This window comes from Onychostoma macrolepis, chromosome 12 (genome assembly GCF_012432095.1).
Source record: "Onychostoma macrolepis isolate SWU-2019 chromosome 12, ASM1243209v1, whole genome shotgun sequence".
Lineage (NCBI taxonomy): Eukaryota > Metazoa > Chordata > Actinopteri > Cypriniformes > Cyprinidae > Onychostoma > Onychostoma macrolepis.
The window spans coordinates 14,195,871-14,213,576 of NC_081166.1; the positions used below are offsets into that span (position 1 = coordinate 14,195,871).

The window sequence follows — 17,706 nt, forward strand, 5'->3', positions numbered from 1 at the left end:
CTGATTGAAATATACAGCACATAAATATCTAATCTACAGTAAATTACAGTAAAAAAATATCTAATAATATAAAAAATCATTTGTTTTAGTAGACCACACATTTAACAAAAAACTTTTACATTTCAGTAATGTCAAATCATTCACATTTTAGTTACATTTTAGACTGAAATATACAGTATATAAAAGAATTATCATGTAATCATTTGAAATTGTGTAATATAATTATATGAATTAAAAATGAAATGTAATTAGCTTTAGTAGATCAAACATAAAAAATGGTAAAAAACTATAAACTATTTAAACATTTATCAAATCATAGAAAATATTTAATACCAAAAGCAAAATAAATAACTAAATAATGGGTAAACTAAGGTATTTGTTCATTTTCAGTTACTGTACTCTTCATGCTTTTTAATTTTCCACTTGAAACTTTTCAGAATATTTCTTAAGTCTAACATGTTAAGGCAACAACGACTTGCACATTCTGATTAGCACTCAAGTTTGTCAATTTGTTTCATTATCTGTGCAAAGAAATATATATATATATATATATATATATATATACACATCATTGTTCAGCTCTTTCAGTTAGATGTCATCCAGTTATTTTTATCTTCTTCTAAAATCATTTACTGCATTAATATCTTAGTTATCTTTCCCTCATCATATTTCAAGCATGTGTTAATTAAAATTGAGCATCTTTGTCTCATCTTCTCTCATCTTCATTACAACTGACAAAAAAAAAAAAAAAAAAAAAAAATATATATATATATATATATATATATATATATATATATATATATATATATATATATATAAATAAATATACATACACTGTATATATATATATATATATATATATATATATATATAAACTTTAACAAACATTTCCATTACTCATTTTGCTGACAAGATTAACACTGTCGCATGTCTCTTTTTGTCTCTCTGTCTCTTTCTCTGTGCGTCTATCTCATTTCTTTTCTCCATTCTACCGTTACACAAAAAGCTGTATTCTGTGACTGGAATCTTATAAACGTGCATCTGGAGGAAGCCGGCAACACCCTATAAAACTGCACCAGACTGCACCATTCTCTTTCTGATGGCTGTTTGCGGTGAACTTTGCTCGGGCGATGACAAAGCAAGCCATCTTTGATGGGTTAATTGACCGAATCATTTCCATAATTCCTGCACAGAGCTTCAACAATGCGCATATAATTGATTGTATTTTCCCACAGTAGCGACTTTGCTGCAGGGTGATATCAGTGTCCAGACAACAGCAACAAGCTTTGGAGAGATGCACTTCCATTAAAGAATTAGCCACTATAGCTTCAAGCAATTCCAGAATGAATATACGCTATATAGGCACCTACGAGGGGTAAAAATGCATAGCTGGACTTAGAGCTCTCCTGGACTCCCTTTTTAGCAGGGAGGGGGTGAACGCTGGCCGCTTTGTTCATGTGGAAAAACAACAGAATTAAAATTCTGCTAGGGAGGGAGACAAAAGGCAAAAACATAATCCATGCTTGAGTGGCTCTCTCGGAAGATGACATGGACTGAAGAGAAACACAATTACCACGGTAACAGTAACGTCAGCTCAGCTGCACTTTCCTCCTCACTGTCAAGGATGAGCTGACAAAGAGAGATATTCTTCTATGCTATAAGGCCGAGGCGACAAAGCGGTGAATGTCACCCTCCCCAACGCAACATAATGGACAAAATATCTCTGAATGAGTGCCACGTCTTTACACGTCATGAGAGAAAGAATGAGCGTACAGATCTTTTATAGAAGCAGTGATTCTTCTAACACCTCATCTTATTACTTCAGTCCTCAGTGAAAGACAAAGAATGCACTAACAAACAAAATCACAGCTAATGAGAGCGTATTTGGCTATTTAAGCCACACCTTCAAAATGCATGAATCAAAAATCAAACCAAGTGGCATTTATTTGATACAAATACAGTGCACTTCTTAAACAAAGCATTGAAGGTGAATAGGATAAACATTTAAACTAACAGATATCAGCAGTTAATTAATCACAGTACATTAAGACATTTGTTTTGTATGACAAATTTTCTGAAATGTTATGTTTAACTATGCAAATGATTGTCTTATTAAATATGCACTGATTTGCAAACATTTCCAGAACAGAATTCTGAACACTGGGTAAAGATGTGTTCATTTTTTCCTCTCATTTTGTTGACATATTAAAGGTTTTTATAGAGTAGATCTCTTTTTATCACTCCATAAATCAGAAAATACAGCTAGAAAAAAAAAAAAAAAAAAAAACATGGTGAGAAGTTAAGTAGTAAAGTGTTAAAATTATATGATATATGAACAAAATCCTCTGTTAAAACCTAGAAAGTAGAAAGTTTACTGAATATACAGTAAGTGCTACTGAAGTGGAGATTTTGGATTTTTAGAAAACAAATATATATTGTAATTGAAATATAGAGACACAAATAGATAAACTGTTATAAAATAAACATTTAAATATGTATTTTGGAGGTTTTCTTTCCACTAGTCTTAAAAATTTAAGTTTCTTAGGTTTTAAAAAAAGAAACAATTAACCAAAAACAAAATCACTGTCATGCAATTGGTTAAAAAAAAACAGAAGTCATTTGTTTTCAGATCACCCCTATTAAATATATTTCATCTAATTTAATTTTATGTAATAAGTTGGAATTAATACATTTTATGTGTTCGAATACTGTTGAGGGCCACTAGTACGTGAAGCTGGATTTTACACCAATAGCTATGTTTATATCCAAAGTTACGAATATCAAGCTGCACTAAATATCACGAAGAAAAATTAAATTTGTTGCCGTAGGAGAAGGCACTATATATAATAATTTTACAATAAATGTATACATTGAATTACGAGCTTCAGAGCACACAGATGAAACACGGTCATGTAATATTATTTTTGGAGCCTGCTGTTTGGGAACGCAGTTCTGGGAGTTAATTATAACTTTGCACAAGCATTTTAGAACGACAAAACTAGCATTTCAGATGCTGTGCAATGAGATCAGTCTGTTGGTTGGTCCAGTTTTATGCAGTCCCATTGCAAAGTCACATGTCTTTTTTGATATGCACTAAGGAATTTATTCAGTAAAAGTGTTGCCATTGTAGTTTATGTGCACATTTTCTCATGGGATAAGAAATTTATCTGACTTAGTTGAGCAAGTTTTTTATGCGCATTTTTAGAATTCATGCACATTTTGGCGTTTCCATCCAGCGTATTTTTATGTGATATCCCAAAATGCGCATAAAAATAGGTGGATGGAAACACAGCTAATGAGATTGATGTGGGTGGAACTACCCAGCACAACACAGCAAAAACAGAAACCAAGCTTATATCAAAAGTATAGCAAATCTTGACTCGACATGCAAAATACAGGTACTCACCTCTCTCACAGGAGCGTCCCAGATAGCCCGTCCCTGAGCAGTCACACACATATCGGTTCCAGCCCTCTCTGCAGGTGCCGCTGTTCAAGCAGGGGTTGCTTAGACACTGTTTGGGAGGTTCCTTAGAGCAGGACGGCTTCACCCCGACTGCTCTCTGGGCCTCCGCTATCCGCCGGATGTCCTTGCTCTGGCCGTCCATGAACAGATCTCGCACGCAGCCCACATAGCCGTAGTTTAGGAGCGCAGTCCAGACCTCCGTAGGGAAGATCAGACCGGCACGGTCCTCTGGCAGGCCGCCCAGATAGAGTATGTCGTCCAAGTCCAGGATCTCACTCTCACCGGGAGCGTTGTAGGGAGTACGGATCGAGTTGACGGATATGGTGCCTGTCACAAAACCACGAGAAGCAAATTTAATTTAGTTAACTTGATGTTTAGATGCCATTTCAGCAACTTCTAAAAAGTTTGATTCAGTTTTAATGAGAAATTATATATGCAAATTGCGGACTATGCAAATGAGGCTCTTTAAGGGTATTGAAATTATCCTTCATTCTTTCCTCTGTAAATAAAACCCCCTTTGCTTTCAAAGCACACAATGCAGACGGAAATCTCTCAGTTTCAGTCTCCTCAAAGTAAATTTGAAATGATGTAGCTACTGTATATTCATGTTTAAGCCGGAAAGTGTGAAAGATGATTTCAGAGCAACACTTTATCACCATTTGTCAGAACAGCGCCTATAGCATTGATTTGTCAGTTTTGCATTTGTAGGTATGTGTCGAGTATAAAATCGCTCTGCGGACGATCAAATCAGCTTGATGTAGATGTCAATAGCAAAAATATGAGTTATGAACAAGACTGGAGCTAGAAAAAATAGGAAGCCTGGGACAAAACTTGGGCCTTCGGCACATTGAGAAATCTTTAGCATAATTTCTGGTTAAGGTATGCACTTATTTAATGTATTCAAAACTTTGGAGCAGACAGACTTATTTAAATAATATTCAAAATAATTGTTTATTACTTCCACTTGGTGTAATATAGTATAATATAATATAAGTTTTATTTCATTACAAACATCTTTTTATTGTGGGATCTGTATAATAAAGTCCTCTGTACATTACTATATTGGGTGTATACTAATACTGGATGTGTATAGTAATAAATTAAATGTTACATATTGTTGGAAATGGGGCCTCACAGTCACAAAAACATTACAGAGCGATTAACATTCATATATGTGCACATGCTTTCATATTATCATCTGTTTTGGGCTGTCTTGAACTCACAGTGCAAACCCTTACACAAAGACAAAGATTCAAAAAGCAGTCTCCATAGCAACAGCAGACAATATGTACCAGATTCACTGGATAGTCATCACTATCAAAAGGGCATATAACAGAATAAACGCTGAGCTCTATTCATATCTAATTTATTGGTTGTGACTGATTCAGTTCTCACAAATTATTTGTGTACCCTTTCAAAACATGTTTCAGTCTGCCCTCTTCTTTTATGGTTTATGTCTAAAACACCGCTTTTACAACAGTGGTTAATATAAAGAGCAAAAACACTGTACTCTCAGGTGAGGCGAGTCTTTCATTCAGTCTAATAACGTTAAAACACTTTCACGAGTTCCATAATCACCCTCATTGTTTTCCTGGCGACTCCAACAAACAGGCATTTATACGCAGCCGGCAATTCAGAATTTTCCTTCTCATTTTCCACCACTGTGCACTGCCATTATTCACGCCTTGAAGGCAGTTACAAAAGAAAAGCCATTACTGGCAAGATAGGAGAGAACAGGCAGGGATTAACGCAAAGCGCTGGCCACTGCTGAATCCTGTTTATTAGTGTCCAACACTGAGTCCAAACTCAATAAAAGGCGGCTTAGAATTAAAGATGCCGCCTTTTCGGTGCCAAAACTGCGTTTCTTTAGTGACAAAAATGCAGCTTCTGTTATAAAGGCAAATTAGTGTGAATGGAACCGAGGGGTCAGCTGGAGGTGGTACTGCGAGGCATGCAACATGTTAAAGGACAGCTCATTTAATGAAGCACTAAAGCAAAAGCACATCTCATGGAAGTGCAAGGCTTAGTGAAGAAAAATATATAATTGCAGACTTGGTTATAAGTATATTTTTACCAATGTTTGGACAACAAGCAGTTTTCATAATTGTGTATATATTGGGTATGTGTATGTGGCTGGTATATGGGATCTTTTTTTCATGCGGTGGTGGTCTTTTAGGACTTATTTATACTTCATTGTTTGTTGAGGATCAGACTGTGACCTTAATTGTTTCAGTAGATTAAGACAGGCTTGTTAACTAATTATTGATCACTGATTGTGATGTTACCATTTTTCAACTCGGAGTAATTATTGACTTTACTAATCCATTATTGATTTTACTTACAGTACTTTTTTCTATTTTGAGGAAATTGACAAAGGTTTGTTGCTGAAATATTGGTAAAAATAAACTTAAATGAGTGTGCAGTTACAGTATATATTTCATTTTACAGAAGGGCAGAAAATTCTGTCATCATTTACTCACTCTTGTGTCATCCAAACCTGTATGACTTTGTTTTCTGGGTAACAAACACACACACACACACACACACACACACACACACACACACACGCACGCACGCACACATGTTGGATTTCCATGTTTTATTGGGACATTCCATAGGCTTATATATAGGCTTTACAAACAGTACTTTCTATTCCATTACCCTAACCCTAGCCGTCACAGAAAACTTTCTTCTATTTTAAATTTTCCAAAAAGATCATTCTGTATGGTTTATAAGCTTGTTTCTTCATGGGAACCAAAAAATGTTCCCACAAGGTCAAGATTTACTAGCATTACTATCCCTGTATATAATCTGAGGCAGTGGGATTCAAAACAAACAGCTACATACTGTTCTTCATGTGTGTGTGTATGTGTGGTTTTGGTATTTCTTACATTATGGGGACCAAATATTCCCAAAAGGATAGTAATACCAGTAAATTTTGACCTTGTGGGGACATTTTGTCCCCATAACATAGGGAATACCGGGACCACACACACAATATAGATCTGTTTGTTTTGAACCCCACTGCCTTTAATTACATGGACAAAAACAGTCCTTCAAAATATCTTCTTTTATGTTACACACATCAAAGAAAGTCATTCAGGTTTGAAACAGCCAGTTAATTATGACAGACTTTTCATTTTTTGGTGACCTGTGACATTAAGTCAGTCTGCAAATGCTAACTTGGATTTTAAATGCCTCTAAAATCTAAACAAACATTGGCCAAAAATGTATGGATTTTCATTATAATTTGTCTGTGAATAGATCACAGGAAAAAACAGCAGGACCGTTAGTGAGTATGTGCATTTATATGAGTGCCAAGCTCCAGTAAAGGATGTATTTGTTCTCAGATCTGTGATTTATTTTCATCATTAATGGCTATTGTGGGATTTGAATGAATGGCTGCAGTATCGTTCTGCAATGCTTTCCAGTCTGTGATGTAGAGCTCTGGGCCTGAGCTCAGATCTGCGTCACATACCTCGAGAGGGAGAAAAATTCACTTTGAGATTAAATGTGATTCCATAGACTGATTACGGCCTCCTGTATCTGACTCATTATTCACAGGCACACCCAAAGAACCGGGAGAAACACTAAACGGCCAGACACGGTGGCACAGTAAATTATAATTATGCTCCGTGCAACTTGTTCCCTGCCAAGCATTTCGATGAATACTCTGAAATAGTGCTTTCCATTCTATTCCGCTTGATACATCACTGCAGAGATGCCACTTGTAACATACTAACAGTGTTAGTAAATAAGAATTTCATTTTCCTCTAAGCCTGTAATAAGTCTGTGTGGATTTGATGAGGCATAGCAGCACTTTCTCCTCCTCTCGCACTCACACCCTCACACACACAAACACACACACATTATCTTGTCCTGTGTTGCGCACTTGGCGACTGTACCCCTAAACAGCAGCCAAACATCTCCCCCGGGTCATCAGTAATGAGCATTCTCCATCATCTCGACTTCCATTCACTCTGCTCAGTGATTACACAGCACGGCCTAATGCTGGGCCGGTTTTACTTTATGTACACACACACACACACACAAATATACACACACCAGTGGAGCAGAGTGGATTTTTGAAAAAGTCCCATTTGTTTTTTTTTTCATTCCAATGTAAATTCATGTTCCAGTTCATTTGATGTTTCCACGGTTTCAGCTTGAAATGTGTATGGAATGCACTTTATCTTACACTATCAACAAACAATCAATGCTATTATATTTTTTGCATGCATTAAATGAACTTACTATTTCTTAGGGATGTGCTTGAAGCCAAATTTAAAATTTCCAGAAAGGCTCAAAAATACGTAGCTATAAAACGAATACCGAATTCTAATGGGGAAAAAAAGTTAGACTGAACTAATGCATTGGTGAGTAAACATTACAGTAAGGCTATATCTTAGTTTTAGGATAATTTAAACTGTTTGCTATATCTATACTAATGGTTTAAACCTTTACGGTGAGATACATTTTTTTTTCTATTTTTCCATTTTTTCAATTATTCTTCATTAAGGTTGCAATAAAAAAAGGGTCAATCTTTTAGTATAAATAAATATTTGCTATATGGAAACTACCATTAAAAACAATTTTTCACAATTTTACTGCATTTACTGCATTTTAGTTTTGATAAAGTCTTTATATGAGATTTCTTTCAAAACATTAAGAAAAATCAATACTTAAGTTATAAGCTACAAACTTTTAAATTGTAGTGTATAAATGAACAGAGTTAAAAATGGGCTCTTCATTTAGATTTGACACACTGATTCTATATGAATGCAGATACAGAACAGATTATTTGTCGATGCAACAGACACAAATAGAGATAATGACTTTGCACTATTTTTTTTTAAGCCAAATCACATTAAAATCTCAAAGTTTAACTTTTTTTAACTTTTTTTTTTTTTTATCATTGCTTCAAAAGTAATCACTGCAGTAGTACAGTATTAAAAGCATAACTCATGTGGCTTGTTACTGGTAAATGATGTTTGGCTATTATTATTAATAGTCACCTTCTTTTTGGACCATTAGTCAACAAATCCTCTGTAAACACCGCAGGTCTCACGTTGGTCGCAGGCATGGAAGTGCAGCTTTCATTTAACTGAGCTTAGTGGTCTCTAAATCCTCACTCATAGATCACTTCCAGTTCATTTCAATTCAGAAGTGACCGAAAGTGGTGATATCTGAGTGGGTGTGTTTACTTTGTACTTAGCCTGTCCATTTCCACCCGTTTGACCCATTCGTTCAGGCCAATTTGTGGCCTGGCTGCCTGTCACTTTAGAAAAATAAGTGGTTTATACACTACTCAAACCTCATATTTCAGAACATTTCTGTATTTTCTCATCCTACTTTTTTCGCGGAGGCACAGAAACACGCCTGAGTCACATCTATGTCTACATATGTACATTCTCATTAATAGATGCATATGCAGACGCACAACCGTACATGTTTGCATACATGCACGCAAAAACACCAGCATGCCCACACACGCGCGCACCCTGCACCAGGACGGCTGCCCATATATGATCAAACGGCTTGCGTAGGCAGGCATTTCACGCGGGCGGGAGAGTGACACAGCTCATTCTGCAGGCCTGAAATGCAAGGTCCCATCTGTCAATGGTGTTTAAGATTCCCATGAAATGCTACTAAGAGAAAAGGTTTATTCTCGCTTTCAAACTGTGCCTGAACTCACAATGACAGCCAGTGGATTGTGCAGCGATAAAGCCTGGAGAATAAGATCAAACCGAGCCCTGTGGATAAAAACGACGATTTGATGAAAAATACAATTTAAAACCGTGGAAAAAAAGACCTGCGCTCCTAACGAAACCGTATCCAATCCCAATTGAATACTGTATTGGCATGAAACAAAAATACCACTCTTGCTTTAGAAATCTGATTTCATAATTGCTCCAAAAGCTATTTAATTTTCTCCTTATAACTTTCGCAATTTAATCTCACAGTGTATGTCGGAACTAATGCAGGTGACTGGCGTTTCTATATCCGGAAAGAGAAGATGAGAGATTCGCAATAACCATGGATCAATAGAGCCTTTTCCCACTTTTTCACAGAAAAAGTACCAAAGTTCCTTTGACTCCAGGCAAACGGCATCGACGTGCGAAGAAAAGGGGAATAGCGGGAACGTTAGGGATGAACGTCTTTACTTGGCAGGGCTGTGCACTAACTCGCTCTCTCCTTTGGGAAACCAAATCTGGTTTCCATGGCAACTCCGCCAGAGAAGACAGAGCAAGAAAGGAGGAGGAAGACAGGAAGGATTGCGGGTCCTGTTCATATTCAAATGCCTGCCTGCCTGACAGTGCGCTCCGGAAGGCACGGTTACGACTGTGTTCACGCGAGCGTGAGAGAACACTGCTGTCTTGGCTAAGTCAATATTTTCGTAGACCTTGAATACCAGCTAACATCTAACCATACACTGAATACATCAAAAATAGATTAGCAGAACAGAGACAAATTCTACCTGATCTTCCGTCTCTCTGGAAGTCCACGTGGTACCATTCCCCGTCGTTGACTTTTTTGTTGACGGCACGGGTTTTGGTGGTGCCTGAGCCCATGTCGAGCAGAAGGTACAGGTGGCCATCTAGCATCTCAATGGCGAAGAAATCCACCTTCAAGGTTTTGGGGCTCTTGGGGTCTTTCTGCTGCTGCGGTTTGGGTTTTCCGTGGCTGAAGAGGAGAAGGCCGTTGGGCTCAGTGGTGCGGAAGTCGAAGGAGATGGAACCGGCTTTTTTGGCAGACCACTTGTCAAGGGTAATGAATGACTCTGGCGTCTCGAAGGTGACAGGATCTAGGGTAGCCACGTTCTCGCATTTGAAGGCCACCACGCCGCTCACCTTCATTTTGGGGTCGCCTAGCTTGGCCAGTCGAGATAGCTCGAGCCTTACATCGTTGTTCTTGTACACAACCTTAATGTGAAAAGAGAAGAAAACAGATTTTTTTTAAGTGAGTTAACAGAAAAAAACATACCACGTTTATGTTACTGTGTATTCCAACTAAAGCTAGGAGTGTTGGACAGGGGGTTGAAATCATATTAATAGTGTTAAACCCTGTTCCAATATTATTGCAATTTCAATATGTCCAGTAACCCTATAGTGAAGACTCTGATTGGAGCTGCTATTAAATATAATTTGTTAGTATTATTTAATTAATTAATATTTACATGTAATATGTGTACTTGTATAGAGGAGCAAACCTGCAAAAATTCTAATAAATATAATAGGAAAATAAATAAAGGAATAAATTATTTTCTAAAACAAAAATAATTAATTTGAAATCAAATTTAATCCTGAATTTATTATTACCTTTTTTCTTTCTTTATTATTTTCTGTATTTATTTTTATCCTTTTTACTTTCATTTACTTTTTCTTGAATTTATTTTTTATTATTTTATTATTTTTATGCATTAGGATATTTTTCTATCTATCTATCTATCTATCTATCTATCTATCTATCTATCTATCTATCTATCTATCTATCTATCTATCTATCTATCTATCCATCCATCCATCCATCCATCCATCCATCCATCTCTATTTATTTTTTTCATTTCTGCAGGTTTGGTCCTCCATATTGTATCCTTTGTATGTAAAAATCCAATCAAAATCCCCATTCTATTTACATGTACTCATCTATGTATTGATGAACTCCATTCTCCACTTGTTCATTGTCATTAAATCCTTCAAAAATTCAATAATCAATATTTTGACTAAATGTGAAATCCTCTCTTTGACTGCTGCATTAACCACAAGCAGGTTCAATGACACTAAAGTAACACTAAAAGCTTAGTTTGAGAGGTTACTGATAATGATGGGTTATTTATGCAACAAACTTCATGTCTATGCCTTTTTCTGGTGTGTGTTTGACAGAAATAAATCTGTCTCCGCTTCTATCCGTGCAGTGATTAAAACTCATGATATTGCAGCATAAATAAAAATACATCATTCTACATTTTAAATAAATAAACTGTCACTTCAGTCGTTACGCTCATTTTGAATACATTTTTATGGAGAATACATCTCAAATGTGTAATTTTTGTGAAGCCTTTGTCAAATAAACTTTGACATTCACACCTTTGGTGTCTCGAGATGAAAAGTACATATCCTTAGACTATATTTATCTTGTACTATAGTGGGTATGTAATCATTCGCGCTTCCCGGTGTCGTTTTACTATTCAATCCAAATGGAATCAAATAGCAGAGCATTTTCTGCCCTCTCAAAATGTGGGGCACAATTCTTTTCCTCTCTCCTCCACAAGGCCAAAACCCTGTGATATAAACCCGAGCACCAGACTGTGAAGTGTTCACGATAACCCTCTTTTAATTCAGTTTCGATTTCATTTGAGCCCTTGCCAGGAAGAAGATAATGGTATGCGGATGCAATAAAAGCTTATTGATGATGCTTCAGAAATGCCAATCACAGGCAGGCAAAAGAGCCTTTCCAGCCATTAACGGGCCACAGGAGTGAACCCCCCCCCTCCTTTTTCCGGCTTCATAAACTCACACGGGGGAAAAACACTAGCGATCTGTGATAAAACACTGCACAACATGGCCGCCGGAGCAGAGCGCATTACAGATGAGAGGTTAGGGGCAGGGACAGCAGGTGGAGGACGACGCATCTGTCTGTGCCACCTGATCTGAACGATCAGGAGCCTGGAAAGCACTGACCAAATGCCCCTGAGAGGAGGGGCGCATTAAAACAAATTCACTAATGATGAATGGGCTTCTTGTGCACCCTGCTCTAAACGCCTGAATAAATCAACCTCGGCATAAATAACTACTCGCGTACGGTAACAAACACACACCTAGAGGTCCTCGATATACCTCACACACACTCATAATGCTTGAAAATATTAAATATGACCTTTGCAAAGCAAAATAATGACAAAATAAAATGTTAAAAGGTCCCTTCTACCGTCTACGCACAGTCGTCCTTTTAATGCCAGTAAAGCCTGTGAATGAACCAAGAAGAGAATCCATTCAGAATCCTCTTAGTATGAATTCTTGTTCATGAGTTCAAAGCACTGGAGTGTTTGTTAACACAGGTCAATGACCTCAGGCCTGCTGCTAATCTGTGGAAATGATAGCGCCTTAGCACAGACAAGAGACACCAAACGCCTACACGCGGCAGCAGACCACAGCTTACACGAGTCTGCACTTTCATGTTTTGACACTGATTGATTGCTTGTGGATTGGTTTTGAAATGAAGGCTGGAGGCTGGGAAGAGAAACAAATGGTGAATCTGCACTGTTCCAATGCTTCCAAAATTTGACAAAATGACACATTTTGTCATGTTTGTGCCTCTTGTAAGAATTTGTAAGCATTTAAAGTGTTACATTTGCATTAAGAAAGGCACTAGTATTACTGTCTGTTTGATGCATTAGATGCCTCTGTCTAAAACCGGGATTTACATCTAAACTAGGTTCTCACAAACTGGTTTCAGGTCTATTCTAACAAAAAATCAATGCTAAATACAAATAAAAAAATGCAAATAGTAAAACTATTATCCCTATACAGGGGCACCGTTGGAGGAGGACTATTCTTAGGTGTGGGGTGCGAGGGGGAAATGTGATTTCTACCGAGGGGGATTCCCACAAACACAATTTTCCGAGGGGACACCATCCAACCCCATCATATCAAACAAACACCCCCCACCCCGGACCGCGATCGAGATTTCTACCGAGGGGGAACCACCCCCATCGCACAAATATACAATTTTATTCGATTTTTCTTGTTGTTGTTTTTTTACATTTGTGCAATAAACAACTTTGATTCTGTGTTGAGTCACATGATGACCAATGAAAAAACTACTTCTGAGGAAAAGCCTGCTGAGAACCACTGACCTATACTGTGTAAGATTGGACATGATAAATAGACTAACAAGGTAAATGCCAGTGAGCATCCCTCACTAATTGTAGGTCTACAGGTTAATGAATGAATCACCAAGAGCTACAGCACCTTAAGTTCAACCAAGAGCAAGGCTTCATTGTCTCTGTTTCATAAATCAATCACAATCAGCTTGAGTTTACTGCTTTTCACAAGCATACTGAGGTTAGCTAAAGACAAATTTTTCTATATATAAAACAAAAATGGCTGGCGTTTAATGTCTGTTCATAACATCAAAAGCATTTCCGACTTCCTGGCAGTCAGAACAGCTCTTTACTTCACCAGCTGGCGTATCAGAGGACATCCCATTCCACAGGGATACGAGTCTAACATGGAGGATGGAAGCTGATGGATGAGACAACATGTTCTCTACAGTTTTCCTCTGAGGAGTATTTCAATCACAGATAGCTCATGTTAAAAGCATGTGAGGTAGTGGACCAGTGATCTGTCACACAGACCTATTAAATATTGCTGGAAACTGAGTGATTTGAATGCATTTCATTAAATGTATTATTTACTTATTTATCCTATTTGTCGCACTCTTGTTTATTTGTTAGTTCTGTCACTGTTGACGATCTGTGACCCATTTTCAAATTAACAGTCTTCAGATGTGAGGAAACCTCATCAGCAATGTTAATTAGAGAATGCATTTCAACTCTGCAGTTGTGTTTCGGCTCCTGAGTCCGTGGCGACTGATAAATAATTCCCTCAGTTGTTGGTGTACGTGACGTGTTATGAGTTTATACAGGGCAGAGAGAGCAGTGCAACCATAATGTGTACTGGGACACATACTATATAGAGGCTCCTGAGGCAGCAGCACAGAACTGACGTCAGTCAAATGTATAAAAAGTAAGACAAATGATAAGACATACGAATGCTGCAGTGGCATTTAAGTAAGGTGACATTCATTGTGTGAGTGTGCACACACACATATATTTATATATATATACACACACACAAGAGACGGGAGGGGCAGGATCAGGAAAGGTCCTCGAGCCAGGATTCGAACTTGGGCCACAATGCAATGACGTTATATGTCGGTGCACTGCCCACTAGGCTACTGGTGCCAATGAAATCTATAATTTTATACATTAATAAATGTAATTTAATCCTGTGAGGGTAAAGCTGAATTTGTAGCAGACATTACTGCAGAAATAAAATAACATTTCTTATTATTATCAATACTGAAACAGTTGCTCCACTTAATATTTTTGTGATACTTTTTTTTTTTTAGGATTGCTAAACGAAAAGAAAGAACAGCACTGATTTAAAACAAATCTTTTGTAATGTTATATAATGCTTTTCTCTGTCAAAAAATAATGAAATAAATTATAGCAAAATAAAAACTAAAAACACATAGATCTTTTTTTAGAAAAAAAAAAAATATATATATATATATATATATATATATATATATATATATACACACACAAACACACACACACACGCACGCACACACACACACACACGTTCATTTACTTTTTTTGAATTCAGAAATGCATATTAGTGTACGACTGCAAGGTCGTATCTCTCCTTTTCATTCCAAAAATAATAGAATATTTTTAGAGGATTTTTTTCAATAAAAAGAAACTAGTTAAATATACCTCAAATCAATATATTGCGAATCAATTTAGTGAATTAGCTGTAAGGTCATATCTTTCTACGATTCAAAAAGTAAATGAATACATGTAATCCAGTAGCAATAGAAGGTGATTAAATTACTGGAAGATTTCTGGATGGAATGACTTTTTTCAAGAAGCAATTTACAGAGCTCTTACCTCTTTCAGGCAGCCCATAAAGTTGTTGCTAACGGGGGATCCGGGCAGATCGGCAGTGCTGGGACTACCCCCGACATAGAAAAAGTCATCCGAGCCTAGCATGGTGTAGTCCTCTTGTGTATATCCAGTGGTGGTCAGAATTCCATCCACGGATATTGTAACCTAGACAACAAAGCACAGGGAAAGGACACGCTATACTCACATATAACTTGAATACTGTTACAGGGCTTTGGTCCCCCTCGTAAGGATTTGGATGCTTGGCTTTGTTTTGTTTTTGCCTTTAATGCTTCTTATTTATAAATTTATTTATAGCTTTTCTCTTTTTATTGATTTAATGTGAACCCATTTTCATGTCTGTTTCAGCAATTCTTTTATTTATTGTTTAACTTTTTTTTTTTTTTGGTCTTTCTAGATTTACGTTTTTGGTATGAACTTCTAGTAAGTCTGAGCTGAGGAAGTCTGCGGCACATTAGCCCAGGCTCAATGTTAGCGGTGCCATTAATAGAGCACAAAAAGTAAATCAGCAGACACAAAAATGGTGTTAGTAGTATGTGTGTTTCTGAGAGTTAGTATCGCTTGAATCCAGTGCGTGTGAGTAGTTTCAGCAGTTTTCAATGTTTTTATATGAGGTGAAACAAAGAACACGGCGTGCTAAGAGGTTAGAAATGAAAGCACAGGCAATTAGAGGCACATCTCTCACAGATCTGGTTGAATGGATGCATGCTTCATTATCCCTCCCTCTCCACATGCAAACAATGGTTGGTTAGAGAGAACAATTCTTCTCACAGATTAGACTGCACAGGAATGAGTAAAGACAAAAGGGGAGGGAGAAGGACACAAACACGACGGAGCTCATGAGACCAATCACAGCAGAAGTGTCGGCATGCATAAGCGTGTTCACATGAAGAAAGAAAGCAAAAACGACAACAGACGAGATGACCGGCCACCCATGCCAGCCTCGAATGTACTGATGAAGCAGAGGTGTTAGTACACGGGGTGGCCAGGATGCACACCATGCTGAACAACGGGCCTCAAAGCTAGCTGGACCAATGAAAAAACTCAGAGCCAGCCAGCCGAGACCGATCGGTGAGCAAAACCTTATGCAAAAGAACCCAACGAAGGAAAAGATGCAAGATAACCTAAGAGGAAAAACAAAAAGAGAAGATGGACGGGACATAAAGAGCTGAGGAAACCCAACTAATGAGAAGAAAAGAAAAGGGGAATTTGGGCAGGGCAGGGGAAGTAAGCGTAAAGAGTACCAACCGCATTTTCCCCCTTTTTTTGTTTAGTATTGATGTCTACGATTCAAAAAAAGGAAAATAGACACACGGCAAACCCAAACTAAGAAACAATTAGAATGATATCTACCGAACAATGTAGTTTGTTTACCATAGCGTGTCCAATGCCTGAGTGCTTTGTGGAAAAGGGGGGAGAAAGGAAATTAAAAAACTGTGAACAGAACACCGTTCCTCAATCAAAAAAGATGGTCTCTTGCCAAGGTTAGTACATCAGCGTTGCACGTTAGTAAGAGGTAACAGGTTAGTAAATGACACATTCCATGGATGAAAGGTTAGTTTCTTTCCCCAAAAGCAGGTTAGTAAACATTTAAAAAGGGCAACAGAAGAGAAGGAAAGGAGAAGCAGACGAGATCTGCACCGTGGAGTTCCTCTGGGACGGATCTAGTCTACTCTGTTCCAAACACTGTCTCTTCCTATTCCTGGCGCTCCGCTAACTTTACTGGTGACAGAACGCACCACAGAGCTTTTTATGTTTACTGCCTGTCCTATCCAACTTTGTGCCACACGTCTAGGATCTTTTCCGAGTCTTGACACTTCAAACGCATTCTGCGCTGACAGGTGACGTACTCGTGTAATGTAGTGAGAGGTGGCGCTATCAAATAGTGACAGTAAAATATGGATGCTGTAGCGTCTTGAGTTTGAATTTAAATATTAGTCAAGGGGAATGGGGTTAAAGGTACGTTCACTCATCTCTGAAAGCTGAATTCATGGCTGCTTAATGAATACTTTAATATCGGGAGCATCTTTTTTACATCAGCTCTGCTCTATGCTACATAAATGAGCGCTAGTGCTAATTTAAAATGATAAAAGCGCACCAAATTCCTAGAACTTTCTCTTTTAGTCTCATCTTTAGGCAACTTTCAAATACATAATTTGGAAACTTGAACTATTTTAAATGGGTGTATGTCTTGATCAGGGTCGGAAATTAACAGGTCCCTGCACGAGATCTATTACGGCTGTCAAGCTTAAAGTGAAATGAATATAAAGTGTCAAAAATCATTTACAGCAGATTTGCTCAAGTTGAATTAGATTTCTTTTTATGCCTTGTTTGCAGCATTGAGCATTAAAAGCAATCACACACATTTCTGTTGAGTTTACGAATGCAACGCCCAATCAGAGGTGTTTGGATTTGTCATTGCGGAGAATGCCTGAATTGTTCGGTATGCACGCTCACTGACGGAATTCTGAATCTGCATTCGCGAATTCTCTCATCATAATAAACAACAAAGTGCAGAAAAGATGCAAGTAAGAGATTGAATTAGCAGTGT

At 37.5% G+C, this 17,706-nt stretch overlaps 1 protein-coding gene across 15 annotated transcripts in view; it reads right to left on the reverse strand.

Annotated features, from left to right (window-relative positions):
* nrxn1a (neurexin 1a) overlaps positions 1-17,706 on the reverse strand; it is a 172,798-nt gene that overhangs the window by 82,838 nt on the left and 72,254 nt on the right. For 11 of the 15 annotated variants that reach the window (XM_058794222.1, XM_058794219.1, XM_058794215.1 and 8 more), the window contains 4 exons: positions 16,530-16,553; positions 15,141-15,302; positions 9,942-10,386; positions 3,407-3,790 (listed from right to left, as the gene is read on the reverse strand). In XM_058794222.1, the coding sequence (XP_058650205.1) occupies positions 3,407-3,790; positions 9,942-10,386; positions 15,141-15,302; positions 16,530-16,553 (1,015 nt within the window). The remainder of the gene's footprint in view (positions 1-3,406; positions 3,791-9,941; positions 10,387-15,140; positions 15,303-16,529; positions 16,554-17,706) is intronic. The other 4 variants (XM_058794223.1, XM_058794227.1, XM_058794221.1 and 1 more) reach the window with 1 other exon arrangement.